The sequence below is a fragment of the Cygnus atratus genome, chromosome 24, assembly GCF_013377495.2.
Source record: "Cygnus atratus isolate AKBS03 ecotype Queensland, Australia chromosome 24, CAtr_DNAZoo_HiC_assembly, whole genome shotgun sequence".
In the NCBI taxonomy this organism is placed as follows: Eukaryota; Metazoa; Chordata; class Aves; order Anseriformes; family Anatidae; genus Cygnus; species Cygnus atratus.
This window is the reverse complement of record NC_066385.1, coordinates 5,905,457-5,918,899: the sequence shown is the minus strand read 5'-3', so window position 1 is coordinate 5,918,899 and position 13,443 is coordinate 5,905,457. Positions and strand designations below refer to the sequence as shown.

The 13,443-nt window shown below is 49.5% G+C and overlaps 1 protein-coding gene across 1 annotated transcript; it reads right to left on the bottom strand.

Moving 5' to 3' along the window:
• Positions 1-5,046: 5,046 nt before the first annotated feature.
• Positions 5,047-8,989, bottom strand: MLN (motilin). Its single transcript, XM_050715271.1, has 4 exons — positions 8,873-8,989; positions 7,262-7,366; positions 5,778-5,886; positions 5,047-5,072 (listed from the first exon to the last, which is right to left on the bottom strand). The coding sequence occupies exons 1-4, from the start codon at positions 8,987-8,989 to the stop codon at positions 5,047-5,049; spliced, it is 357 nt and encodes a 118-aa protein (XP_050571228.1).
• Positions 8,990-13,443: the final 4,454 nt, after the last annotated feature.

Below are 13,443 nucleotides of genomic sequence, written 5' to 3'. Positions count from 1 at the left end.
TTCCCACCTGAACCTCCCCTGGCCCAACTCGAGGCCGTTCCCTCAGGTCCTATCCCTGGTTACCTGTCAGATGACACCGACCCCCAGCTCCCTCCACCATCCTCTCAGGGAGTTGCAGAAAGCAATGAGCTCTGCCCCGAGCCTCCTCCAGACCAAACACCCCCAGTTCCCTCAGCCACTCCTCACAGGACTTGTGTCCCAGGCCCTTCACCAGCCTCGTAGCTCTTCTCTGGACACGGCCCAGGGCCTTGATGTCCTTCTTGTAGAAGATTGTGACGGTCGAGTGAAGGCACTTCTCAGGGAGGGAATGGTGCTGAGCGGGAGCTGCTGCCCACCCCAGGGGAGGGGACAGGGGAAGGAATGAGGAAAGCAAGATGAAAACAGCCTTAGCATCCCCAGCCGACCAGTGCCACTGCCCTGTCACCCTGAGAGCCACGCTGTACTGGAGCGAGTAGGGGTGATGAGCTCCTCTCGCCTCGCTCCAACCAAGCGATACCAATTTTTGACACTTTTAGGGACATTTATGAGGAGTAAGAAGTGTCTTTCCCTGCCACCTGCCACCCCCCTACACATGTTTTCCTCATCCCTTTCCTCTCTGCCAAGTTACAGTCGTTGAACTGGCACCTGCCAGGCGGGTTGGCACTTTGCCACTGCTTTGGGCAGGATCAGGATCTGGGTCCTGGGGATTTTTTCCGGGGAAGGAGGTTCCTTACATATTTGAAGCCTAAAAAGGCAAAACCAAATGTCAACTCGAAAATTTATTTTGGCACAGCAGTGATGTACAGTAATTGCTTTTTCCTGCTGCTGCCTGTAAAGAAAGTAATGAAAGTGGCTGAAATACTGTGGCTTAATATCAGAATTTAATTAAAGATAATGAAAAAGTGGTGATGAATGCTTGCAGACTGTCTGTGCATCGCCGTTTTTGTGATCGACAGATGATACCAGAGCCGTGGAAACATCCCAGAGCCACAGGAGTGGGACCTGCAGGGAAGAGGCTGTGGAAGAGCCCTGGCATGGCCACCTGCCACTCACCTCTGTGAGGATGGAGTACAGCAGGACGCAGAAACCTCCTCTGTGTCCTCAGCTTAGACGCTGCATCTTGTACAATTCCAGCAAGTGAGGGCATCTTTGATTTTAATGACTGCCTTAAATACAAGGCAAGTCAGCCAGGCTCTCAGCTTCCTCTCGCCCTCCTTTCACGCTCACTTTGCTGTCGTGCCCTTCTTCTAATTCAGGGCATCAGACAAGGCTCGCCTTGCTCTTCCTGATTTATGTGAGAAAGCAGCAACAAGATACTGAGATTTGTTAATCTGGTTAGCAACAACAAATATACACTTAGTAGAGGCCAGGGAGCCCATTAAAAGAGCATACTCAGTTCCGATGGGAAGTGTGAATGTGCGAAGCCGAGCCTCCCCTGCTCACTAAGTGGAAAGCACAACTGACAGCTAATAATTTGGAGTAGTGTCTAATGTAAATACAGAATTAGAATATGCTCTTAGTATACAGTTTCTGAAAGCTCACAGCTCGCAGACAGTTTGGAGAAGCTCTGCCTAGACTTTCAGATGCATGCTGGTATCTAAGCATGAGCTCATACAAGCTCATGAATTAAGTGAATTCCTCTAGCTTGAGCAGAGCAGAGCAGAGCACCACTCTTCACCTTTGTTTGCTTCTGGAAGTCAGGGAAGCTGCAGCAGTTGGCCCAGCATTGTGTGACCTTCAGAGTGGAGAACACAGGAGTGGTGTTTGAGAGTTGGAGGACTAGGGAAAAGTTGTGATTCTTTTGCAGAAGGGAGGTTGACAGGACCAATGCTCAGCAGAAATAGATGTCTCCTTGTGGAGAGAAATCCACTGCCCCTCTTCCTTCTTCCTTAGCAAGCCAGCCCTTGGGAGCATCACTGCCTTCCCTGAAGGTACCTGAACACCATGGAGAAGAAGGCAGGAGAAGACAGCCTCTCAGAGATGACAGAGGGCATAGCCCCATGGACAAACACCTATTTGTTCCCATTATCTTGCCAGCAGTGCTGCTGATGAGGTTGACAGTGGACCTTCTGTTTTGTGCAGCCCCTTCATCAGCCACACAGCCCTGGGCGGCAGCAAAGGCTGCCGGGGGGAGCACAGCCCTGCCGAGGCTGCAGATGGGCTGTGATGCTCAGAGATCCTTGGCTGAGTAAAGCCAGTTCCCAGCCCACAGTGGGAATATCTTGGCTGTAAATATCCTGAGCTGGCTGTGGGAAGATGGGACAGTGAGGACGGGACACCCTCCACCTGTCCTGCTAGCCCAGAAGCTGTCTTAGGCCAGCTGGCAGTGACTCAGCTATCGAACGGGAAGAGCAGGTGTGCCATGCTGTCTGCTTCTCCTCCTGAAGCACCAAGACAGGAGTGGTATAAGCAGAGGGGTAGAAATAGATCTGCACCATCTTTACACGGTGCCTGAAGAGGGGAGCATGCTGCATCCCCAAAAGCACGTCAGCAGGTGACTGCCCACCCCTGACGGAGGGGCTGCCAGAGAAACCGCCATCCCACCCCCACCTCTTATCCCGTGGTATTTGGGCGACAGTCCTGCATATGCCACTAGGGGAAGTGTCAAATCTTACTTGGGAGCCGACTGTGCCGATTTAACACCCTGTCACTCACAGCCACGGCACAGGTGTGACCCAAGAACACCATTTCTTGTCCTCCTCATATGTCGTGTCCTCAGCCTGCCGAGCTTAGGTTAGAAAGGGGGTGCCACTTTCATCCTTTTCTCTTGTCCTCCTCCTTTCCAGCCTCTCTTCCCCCAGCTGTTCATCCTACCATGGAACTTGTTTGGTTTCTGGAGCGGCAACGTCTTCCTACCTGCTTGCAGGCATGGACTTCAGCGCTGCTGGCTGAGCCATGACAAAGCAGCCTGCTGGGGGCACTGTGCATACAGATGTGCCCTGCGATTTGGAACCCCTTTTTCATCTTAACCAGATACATCCCTGACTGCAGGAGTCATGTCTGGGAGGGTGGTTGGGGTGAATATCTGCTTTGTTCCCACTACTCAAGCCTGCAAGTTGGAGGGAATTTTATTCCGAAAGCTGAAGGCCCACTTGCACTTTGGTGCATGTTTGGACAGTACGGTTACTGCTGCAGAACGAGAGAGGGTTCTTATGGTTATTGTCACAAGCAGCCATGCATCCCACAGCTCATTTATATCTCAGTCAGCTGGGAATAGGGCACAACCAAGGACTGGGGTGAAAGCAGAGCTTGATCCTGCAGCCCAGCAGTGGCTTGTGTGGGTCAAAATGGAGGAGCAGAGGGAGACATCCCAGTAAAGTCTCGTTCATGGATCTCCTTATAGAAGTCTCTGCAGCACCAATCTGCTGGGAAACGGTCCAGGAAGCAAATCCCAGAGGCTCACGCTCACTTTCTTATTTACTTTTGCCACTATTTACTTTTGTTTGCCACTGGGCAGCATCCCTTCCCACACAGCATGGGGAGCCAGGAAATCCCCTCAGTGAAAGAGCAGGGCAAGAGGGATGCTAGAGAGACAGCTCCAACCTGCAGTAGAGCTTCTGTAGGGATTTAAGGAGCAGCTTGCACTTCAGGTGGAAACTATCCTTGGTTGTTGTTTTTCCCCCCCGTGGCAGGGCAAAATTAAGCCTAAGGTAAGTATTTAGGTCTTTCAGAAGTAATGAGTGCCCCCTCAAAGCAAACAGCCTCGCCTCTGATCTTGCTGGGCACTGGTGTAAACACAGTGCAGCTCCTCCGGTGATTTCCATGACAGATTTCCCATGGGTATCACTCTGCTGCAGACTGATTTGCACTGGCTGAGCTCCGAGCCCAGCAAGACGTGCAGTCGCTTTTATTTTCAGCCTAATGGAATGTATTATTTTCCTCCTGCTCATACTCCTTTATAGTGATTCCATAGCTCAACCTGCCTCAGCAATAATCCCTGCAAACTTCCAGTTACACCGAGCTGATCAGTCTATTCAACAGGAGTATACCTTCGAATCAAATATTAAAACCGGAATCCACTCTGTGCTGGATGTTGCATTATACATCGGGAGATTTCATTTCTCCGAAGGGATGGCTTGCAGCAGACAGTGCACCAAGGAGTTAGAAGCGTGTATGTGTTATTCTAGCACAAACACAGCTATTTAAATGAGCCTCAGTAAGAACAGAATTTGCATTAGGTTGGGAGGATAAAATTGGATTGAATTTGGATATATTCACACACATACCATTCATCTCATCAGTCCTTACTTTACATATGTTGGATTTCCTGCTGCCAGTAGAGAGGAGCAGCTCTAAAATAAGCCAAAGGTACGTAAATGGAGAGCAATATGTTCAAGTGGAATTACGATGTCACCTCGAGGTTTGTTTGAGAGCCAGAAATCGGGCCAGAGCTCTGTGTCGTTTCACACTGTGTCTGTTCACATCATAGCTACGGGTGAGGTGTTCCCTGCGATGCTGTTTAGATGCGTGTAGCCTGGCTAAGCAACAGGGAGTTAAGATTGCAGGTAGAAACTGCACTTCAGGACTCTGGCTTTCTCCCAGCCGTGTAGGAGAGTGCCCTGCTGTGTCCGGAGCATGGAGCTGGGTGAGAACACACACCCAAGCTCCTCAGCCTGTGCTTCTGTCCCTGGTTTGTCCCTGTAAATGTTCCTCAGTTTCTCTCTTTGCCAAAAGGGAAGGTTAAAACCTATTAGTCCACGAAGATTAATTACTCATGTGCTGCAGCATGCTTTGTACTTCTCAGAAGGACGTGATTTCTCCAGAACTGGAAACCCTCCCTCTCGTCTTTCCCACACTTGCTGCTTGCCATCTGGCTGAGAGGCATGCAGAAAAAAAAAAAAAGGCACAAATCCTCCATTTAATTATACTGCGCATTTTATTATCTCACCTCAGATTTTGTTGTTAATCTCTTTTACAGATTTCGTTTGCATAAGTGGAGTCTTTTAGCTTTAGCAAGCTGCATCGCTTTCTCTTCTGATGCTGCAGATATCAGTCAGCTAAAAAGCAAAGAGAGGAAAGAACAAGTGTCCTTAAATTTATCATTCAGTCTTTCCCAGGCTTTCTATATCATTTTCTCCTCCTCAGCTCCTCACCTGAAAAACAAGGAGGCTGAAATCAGCACAGGCCAAAGTAAAATAACTCCCCCAGGGATAACAGGGACTCTGTTGTCTGGGGTATTTAAGCCCAAATCAGACAAACGTTCGGTGATAACACTAGTGAGAATCATTCCATCACTCCTGAAGGCTGGAACAGCTGCATCCCCCCCAGCCCCTGCATTTTTCCTTTTGCAATTCCCATACACTAAGAAAATCCCAGGGCTGGATTTGTTAGCACTCAAGACCTTGAGCTGCAGCCAATTCACCCAGTGTTAAGCCCCAGTGCAGGGAGCAAGGTGTTCACACCTGGCTGTGGGTGCCGAAGTGCCTCACACTTTGCATTATAATTATAATGCAGTTAGCATTATAAGTGTTGTTGGAAATTGCACCCTAAAGACTGAGGACTTTCGGGGAGGACTAGGGAGGTGGGAAGCAGGGCTGGGGAGAGCTGCTGGGATGTGTTGCAATGCTGCTAACAGTCACCAGCAGCTCTGGGGCCCAGACAGCACCCTAAGAGAGCGTATCACCTTCCCAGAAGGGAACTGCGTGCATGCGAGTGGGTGGGGTATCTGAGGACTCTGTAAAGTGAGCAAACATGACACAAAAGCCCTTCTGAGGAATATAAATATCTCGGTGATGATGAGCTGCTGAGAGGAGGGAAAGGCAGAATTCCCAAGGCAGGAATCAACCTTCTGACAGTACCGTCTAGGGTGTCCTGTAGCACCTCCGCGAGCAGTTTCTCCAGGACATCTTGGTATTTTTCCAGCTGCCTCGAGATGAGCCACATCCCGGCTTTAACAGGAACAGCTAGCTGTGGAGGAAGCAGGAAAATCAGGAGAAGCTGAGGGGAGCAGAGGCAGGCAGGTTGGGGTGCTTCAACCCCACTTTGCTCAAATCAGTAAAGGGTCTAAGGCTGATGTGGGATGATCCCTGCATGGGGAAAAGCAACGTTAAGTCAGCCCCACGTCCTGCAGTGCAATCTCGTGCTGGTGGAAATGCCAAAGTTTTCACGCGTTGGAGCATCTAAGGTCTGACTCAGAAATACAGAGAAAGGCACCTACCGGCAACAGAGGCTGCAAAGAAAAATCATTTCTGCACCTTAAAATCCATTGACCCTTCGAGACAGCAGCTTTACTGATGCTGGCAAAGCATCCTGCCTTGGAAAGGGCTGAGGACGAGACATCGCCCTGCCTCCAGCCTGACTTTGAGCTGTGGCTCAGACGTGCTGGAGGTAAACAGAGCTGCTCCACTCCTGGCTGGAGGCACGGGAGGGTTTGTGGCTGCAGCGTCTGGGGAGCGTCGGACATGGGATGTGCCAGCTGTTTAATGCTTTGAACTGCAAATCCTTGCAGTTTAAATCCTATTATTGATCATCGGTGTACTGCATTTATGAGAGCAGTTGCACATTGACCTGCGTCTTGGCCAAACTCCAGGCTGGCCCTGCTGCCCGTCCTGCCGCCTGGGCTAGACCTAAAAGCTCCTTTGGCTGGCAGAAGGCAGCTGCGCTGAGCACAGGAGTGGCTGCATTGACCGGGCAAAGGGCTCCCCATGTTCAAGTGGAAAAGTGCAATTTTTGGACTTAGCTAACCAAGTAAGCATGCCTTTGAGGGCTTAGACTGGCACTTAAATCCCTAAAATTGCCAATTTTCTGCTCTGTATACAGGCTTTGGGGGGTGCAGCTGTACGGGCCCAGCTTTATAAATAAGATACTGGCAGTGCAGAGCACTGAGATGGGAGGTGAGTGACACCAGACAGCTGATCCGGAGCTGCCTGAAAGAGTGACAAGTTAAAACCAGACCTGAAGCAGAGCTGCAAATTACTGCCTTGCAGTTGGCCGGCGTTCACTGAACGGCGGAGACAGACCTCATGTTGTTTCCATCTTCCCATGCTAAGGGAGAGGCCAGGCAGGTCTGAGGGGTGACCAGGCTGCTAAACCTCTGCGATAATTTATGGCTTGGAGGTAAAACATTTCTCTGATGCAACCTTGCCTGGTTGCCTGGCAGAGCTGGTAGGAAATGGGCGGTATTGCTTTACACGGGCTGCAAGCTCCCTAATAATGTCCTCTGGCTTCTCATGTGGCACCCCCAAGCACCCAGTGGTCACCAGGCCCCACGGGACAGCCCTTGGGCTGTCAGTTCTCCCCCATGTGTCCCTATGAGCTCTTAGAGTCACAGGGTTCAACGTACCTGGATCGTCTTGACATCTGCGCCAGCCTGCTCAGAGAGGCCTTCCTCATCCGGCTGCTGCAGAGGGGTCAGGGATTTCTTCTGCTCTCTGTTCCTCTCCTTTTCCTGCAACCCCACAGCAGAGAGCAAACAGGGTAGTGATGCTGTAAGGCAGCTTCGCACAGGTACCAAACCTGCTCTGCATCACATCAACAGCCGAGGAGCAGGGAAGAAAACCAGAGGGACTGGAGGTCTAAGAGCTGTCTGCAGCATCCTTCCCCAGGCCCACAGCTCACGGGGAACAGACCCATCAGCTGCGGTCATTGTGGCCTTGGGGACTGTAATTCTGATATGCAGGAGGGGCCGCAATGCTCAGTGTAAGGCTGGGTCACGGGACTGCAGGTAATGATCTGTAGCAAACCCGACCCTCCTGGATGACTGCTTTGATCTGTGCAAGACACCGCTGCCAGCAGGACGTGGCAGCCGAGCACACCGACCCCACACGGCCATTCCAGAGGCCCAGTCCTGGTTCTTTTCTGTCTCAGTGGCACTGAAATTGAACAAAAGCCTGCACAAGCTGATTGCAAATGGAGAGCTCTGTGCAGACAACACACATTGCCAGACTTTCTTGGAAGTCTGTAATGTCAGTTCTTTCCCACTTACAGGGCTAATCTTGGCTACAGGACCCTTCCTTTCTTCCTACCCCAAACAGAAAAGCCGAAGTTGCTTCGGGATATGACCGACACAACAGGATGAAAGATGCAGCAAAGGCTGTGCTCAGCGCCACGCTGACTGCTTGCTGTGCGCTCGCTTTGGTTTGAACACGTGCTTGGAGGAGAAGAGGCAGCCTCTAGAAGAAAGCTAAGACTGATTTCACCCACGTACCTCCAGAAGCCCCTCAATCACCAGCAGACACATAACTAAAAGGGTAACGATGTATGAACCGTCTGGGGACTGTGCGTGGGTCCCCATCTTCTCCTTCAAGGAGGCTGAAGGATGTCTGTGCTCCCCATAAGAAGAAATCGCTATCCAGTGAACAAGTAGGTGTTGGAAAAAAAAAAAAAAAGACTCCTCCCCGGTATCAATGGATTGTGTCGTGCGGGGGAAGCTCCCTTCGGCTGTGTTTAAGGAGAAGATGCAGTCTCTGAGGCTGCCTGCCTGACACCTTTCAACAGTATTAGTTTCACATCAAAAGAAAAAACATTCTCTCTGCACATCCCAGAGGTGACAACCATCTGGAGGATGGTTAATTATTTGTTACAACAAAAAGACCCATCAGTATGATGATGGGAGGCTGCAGCTTCTCTGTAGAAATTACAGCCACTAGCATGGAGGAAAGAAAAACAAGAGCCGCTAGCAGCAGATGATGTCCCGCACAGGTTTTTTAGTTTTTATGTGAAGGAGTCCAGGCTCTTCTTCTTTAGTCTCACATCTTGAAAGTGTTCTCTGCCATCTCCTACCACTTTGGGATGAGGAGGGACTGCCACTCTCAGATGTTCTGTCCTAACAGAGGGGGCAGACGATGGGATCAACAGTGGCATGGTGTACACAGTGCTTGGGAGCAGAGGGAGGAAGAAGCCTTCCCTATGTTTTTTCAAGGCTCCTGCCACCTCAGGACGTCTCATGAGTTACCTGCATCTTTCGGAAGTCGCTCTGGGTGAAAAACGGCACGAAGCCTTCGGTCTGTTCAGCCAGCATAGACACCACGTACACCAGCACCAAACTGGCCATCGCCTTCTTCGAAACCATCACGAAAGCCTGAACAACACAGGAAGGAGGATGCCGGGGTGATAACAGAGAGGGCCGTTTGACAAGAAATCCCTTCGGCTTTTCAGCAGCTGCAATCTAATTTAGCCACCAGCTAACTAAAGGTATATTTACTCATCCAGTTGCTCCTAAGCTGAGAATAGAAGTGCCTTGGCTGACAGTTCTCCTCTCAAACTATTTCTTGTAAACAGATTTGTTCTTGAGCAATATCTCCAGAGACTGAAAGCCCAGCCCTTCAGTACTGTTAAAGACTCCTTCTGTTCTGCAAGCTTTAGCCCTCCAGCTGTGGTGGTTTAAGACCTGCACACATCCAGAGCAAAACACACACGTCAATCCCACTGACAGCAAGGGAGACGGTGATGCTGCAGGAGAGAAAGAACTTACTACAGCTGTTTTGTTAAATTTTGTTTTTATATCCCTCACCCTTGAAAATCTGCACCGATAGACTGAATCCTTTAATAAGCCTCGCTGGGTTCAAGAGAGCTGGGAAGGGTGTTTGCCAGCCCTGCTGCATAAAAGTCTGGTATAAAGGGCTTTAAAAACTACCTTCTGAAGTGATTTAACAGTGACTTTGCATTGGAAGAGAACTTATATAAACATTAAATGCTCTCTTTAAATATTAAAATATTCTCTCTGGACGTGTTTAATGAAGTCTGCTCTCACGGCTTAACTACTCTACCTGGCTGGAGCCTGATCCTTAATTAGTTTCAGAAACCTCTCGGTTTGGACATTATTAGAGAGACATTGTTAGGTCAAATTTGACCCCTAAATTAGATTTCCCATAAATATCAGCTAGTATTGAGCTGGAGGCCAGTGGAAGTTAATAAATATTCCCTTCCTGCAGCACTTGCTGGTCACATCCCCCAGCTGCATGCCAGGCCAGGGGAGCTCCGATGGCAAGTGAAGGTGGCTGCAGCCCTGCTCCTCTCCCTTGGCACCGCCCTGCACCCAGGAGAGGGCATCTCCTCCCTCACCATCCACGCCAGGACAGAAAACCGTCAGGCACACTCAGAGATCACCCTGGGAGACCTTGCAAAATGGAGCTGTTGCTGGAGTGATCAGAAGGGGAATTTCTCAGGCCCTCGCCTTGTAATACAGCACGTCGATATGCATATGTGCTGATAATGCGGTGTTATCTCCGTAGCATCAATCTTTTGTGCAGTTTCATTTATTCTAACGCTGCAATGAAATACTGCCACATGCAAAGAAATAAACTCAGTCACCTCCTTCATCTCGTATTGACTAGCCCTTTGTGAATTGATTCTCTCCCTCTTCCTCCAGAGAAACACCCCCACACATTACTCCAGTCAAAAAATATCTTTTCTGAATGTCTATTCATTATTTTGTAGGCAGGACATGTCTGTCAGACCGGAGATCTCCGGCGCAATGCCTCTCCAGGCAGATATGTACCTTGTTGTTTGTGAATTTGCTTCCCAGATACAAAGAGAAAGCACAAAGCAGGAGGATCTCAAGTTCAGCATCAGCACAACAAAGCACCAAGGTCATATGAGGCTGGGAGCAGCATTGCCCAGCTTGGCTTATGCCCGCGTAAAATGGGAGTGAAGTGCCAATTTGAGGGCAGGAGGGGTGAACATCCACCAGGTACTGGTGTGACAAGACAGTAGGTTTATCAACCAGGCTCTGTCTTCAAAAAAAAAAAAAAAAATCAAGTTGTTACCGTCAATAGGAGCTGTGCAAATGTATTTTTTTTTTCCTTGATCTGTTTAAAGCAGTTTCCCAGGTGCAGAGGGCACCCAGGGCTTGCCATGCCTCTGCAGCACTCTCCAGTGTCTGCTGGGTGCTCACGGCAAGCAAGAAGGCAGAAGCTGATGGAATCGATGCTTCCACCGTGTGTTAAGAGCAGAAAGCACCTTTCCCCTTGTTTAAGCATTGATTTTGTTTCCTCCTCCTTTGTCAGAGCTCTCTCACATTTAGCAATTGCTGCTGAAGCCAATGAGTTCTGGTAACACCAGCACCCACCCGAGCACCCACAGATCACCCCCCTGAGCTGGGGAACGGGAGCACAAACCACACACCTACCTGGTGAGCGCAGCCCAGGTGCTGGAGGTCAGACCTCTTCTCGTTCCCTCTCACACCTGGATGCTCCTGCTGTGCTCCCCACCCTTTATATACCCCCACACACAGCTCTGCACACACCAGTGCTCGCTTACTCCCCTGCACAGTTGCCCCCACTCCCAGCAGTGCAGCTACCTGGCATGCATGGAAACGAGCATGCCAGATGGGCAGCACCGTTATCTGCGTCGGATTTTTAAGAGTTTCTCGTTTCCAGGATGATCCCCTCCCCTCCATCCCCAGACTGCCATCCACAGGCTGGCAGCTGTTCTCTGTGCATCCCACGACTGGATAGGGCCCCTAAAGCAGATCGCTGCCTGCCTCAGTTTCCCCATCTATAAGGTGGATGAATTCCTCTCTCTCAGCTTGTCTACATAGGTTGTGAGCCCCCAGGATAATGTCTTTATGATGCAAGTGTATCAGCAGTCAAATGATGCACGCATCGATTGTATTTCTACTGTCGTGTTAACAAATCACACTAACAACAACTATACCAAATGGTGCCAAAACCAGCAGAATGAAGTTTGACCCACTGGCATTATGGAAGCATCCATTCAAGGCAACAAATCCCCTGGCAGGATCTAGAGCTAAATATTAGTATAATAAATAAAGCTATATATGCTAAACCTATCACCAAAAGCTTTATAAACTGAGCAGATGAGTGGGGAGATGCCAAGGCAGCCCGGGCTATTTATCTGCCCATTTTGAGACCTGTGTGGCCCCTGTTACCATAATAACCACACATCTCGCAATCCCGGGCACAGCACTACCCATCAGGGACCAAACCATGCACTAACATCTCTCTCCAGATAAATGAGGTGCAGAGAGAGCAACCGATTTGCCTGAGATCTCCCAGGGTTGTCTCTGGAAGCCATCAGACAGGCGCTGAGGCTGGAGGGTTTGGGATCAGGCCAGAAACGTCCCGGTGCTGCTCACAGTCCAGCGGCTACACACGAGGAACCCCGAGAGCAAGCAGCCGCAAGTGGGTGAGACGCAGGAGGAAAAAAAAATGAGGTGGAGAAAGCAATGAAAGCCTCCTGCATCAAATGGCTTCACGGGGTGTTAGAGCGGGGTTCCTGCCCGGCTGGTTGAGCACTAAGTACTGGAGCTATTTGCTGGAGACAAGAGGAAAAGAGCTACAGCCCAAACCCCTAAAATGACTTTTCTCACCTATCCGCAACGCAGCTGATCGATGCGATGTGTACACACCGTACTGCACGGCGCTCCTCGCCAGGCGATTGCTGCTGCCACCGCAGTCAATACTGCTCAATTTGGGCCAAATCCTGCCTTAAAGTTGTGGCAGTCGCCGAGATGCTTCCCAGATCCCTGTGTATTTATTACTGTTTATCGCTGGGCAGTGAAGTGGTCCTGGCTATAAAACTTCTAGGGAGCTCAACATAGTTTTTCTCCCTGGGACCATGGGTATGTGTGTTGATGAAAAGGATATTACAGAATAGGTTGTTGGGCTAACATTTTTTTTTTCCTCTCCCGCCTTTGCGAAAGAATTTGTGCAAAGCCCATTTGACACTGGTCCTTGTTTTAATTGACTTTTTCAGTATCTTTTTTTTATGGTTATGATGGATGCAGCTGACGAGTCAGCAGATGGTGTTGGGAAGTGACAAATTAATTACCAAGAAAGGTCACTTTTGCAAAGCACTAAACTTTCCCGTGTCTTGTCCCCTTTTACCTCAAAAATGTGGCTGGCTGGCAGCTTTCCCATCCATCTGTGGTGAAGCTTTCTGCATTGGAGAGCACAACCTTTAAAATAAAAAGGAAAGATGAAAATTAATCATATCTGTATTAGCTGGATGCTGTCGGCCAGCTTCACCTCATAATTATGCAAAGGTACTCAAAAGGGAAAGGAAACAAAACTGGAAATAAGGGACCTGACTCCAGGACCTCTTCAGTGGAGGCACCAGAGTGGGTGGGAGAAATGGGCACCTTTTTGCTCTACTTTGCCCAGTCCCTAAAGGCAGGCTTGGCATGCCCTAACACCAGTGCAGAATGAGGATATGGGAAAATAAAAGTCACAGCTGGAAGTCTGACCCCTAGCATCACAAGGCAAAAACTCTGCCCTGCTGCAGTCCCTGTAACAACTTGCAGTCTGCAGGCTCCCTTAAACCCTCCAGGTTTTATGAAGCAAAATTACAGCAGCGGTCAGAGGCTTAACCAAAAAAAATGATGTGCAAAATGAAGCCGCTCGCAGTCCTGCTTGTACCTAAAGTTAAACATTTGCCATAATTGGGAATAATTTTAACAGGCAACTGGCAGTGGTAGTGAAGTCCATTAAGCCATGCATCAATTGCAATGTCAAAGAATCAAGGCAAAAAATGAATTCCTTGTGCCAGCGCCACCAAGCATTT

Coding starts and splice junctions, on each gene's coding strand:
- MLN (XM_050715271.1), bottom strand. CDS start 8,989: ATGGTTTCGAAGAAGGCGATGGCCAGTTTGGTGCTGGTGTACGTGGTG. Junction 7,367..8,872: donor GCGACTTCCGAAAGATGCAG/GTAACTCATGAG, acceptor GTGGGGTTGCAG/GAAAAGGAGAGGAACAGAGA. Junction 5,073..5,777: donor GCTACAGGACACCCTAGACG/GTACTGTCAGAA, acceptor CTTGTTTTTCAG/GTGAGGAGCTGAGGAGGAGA.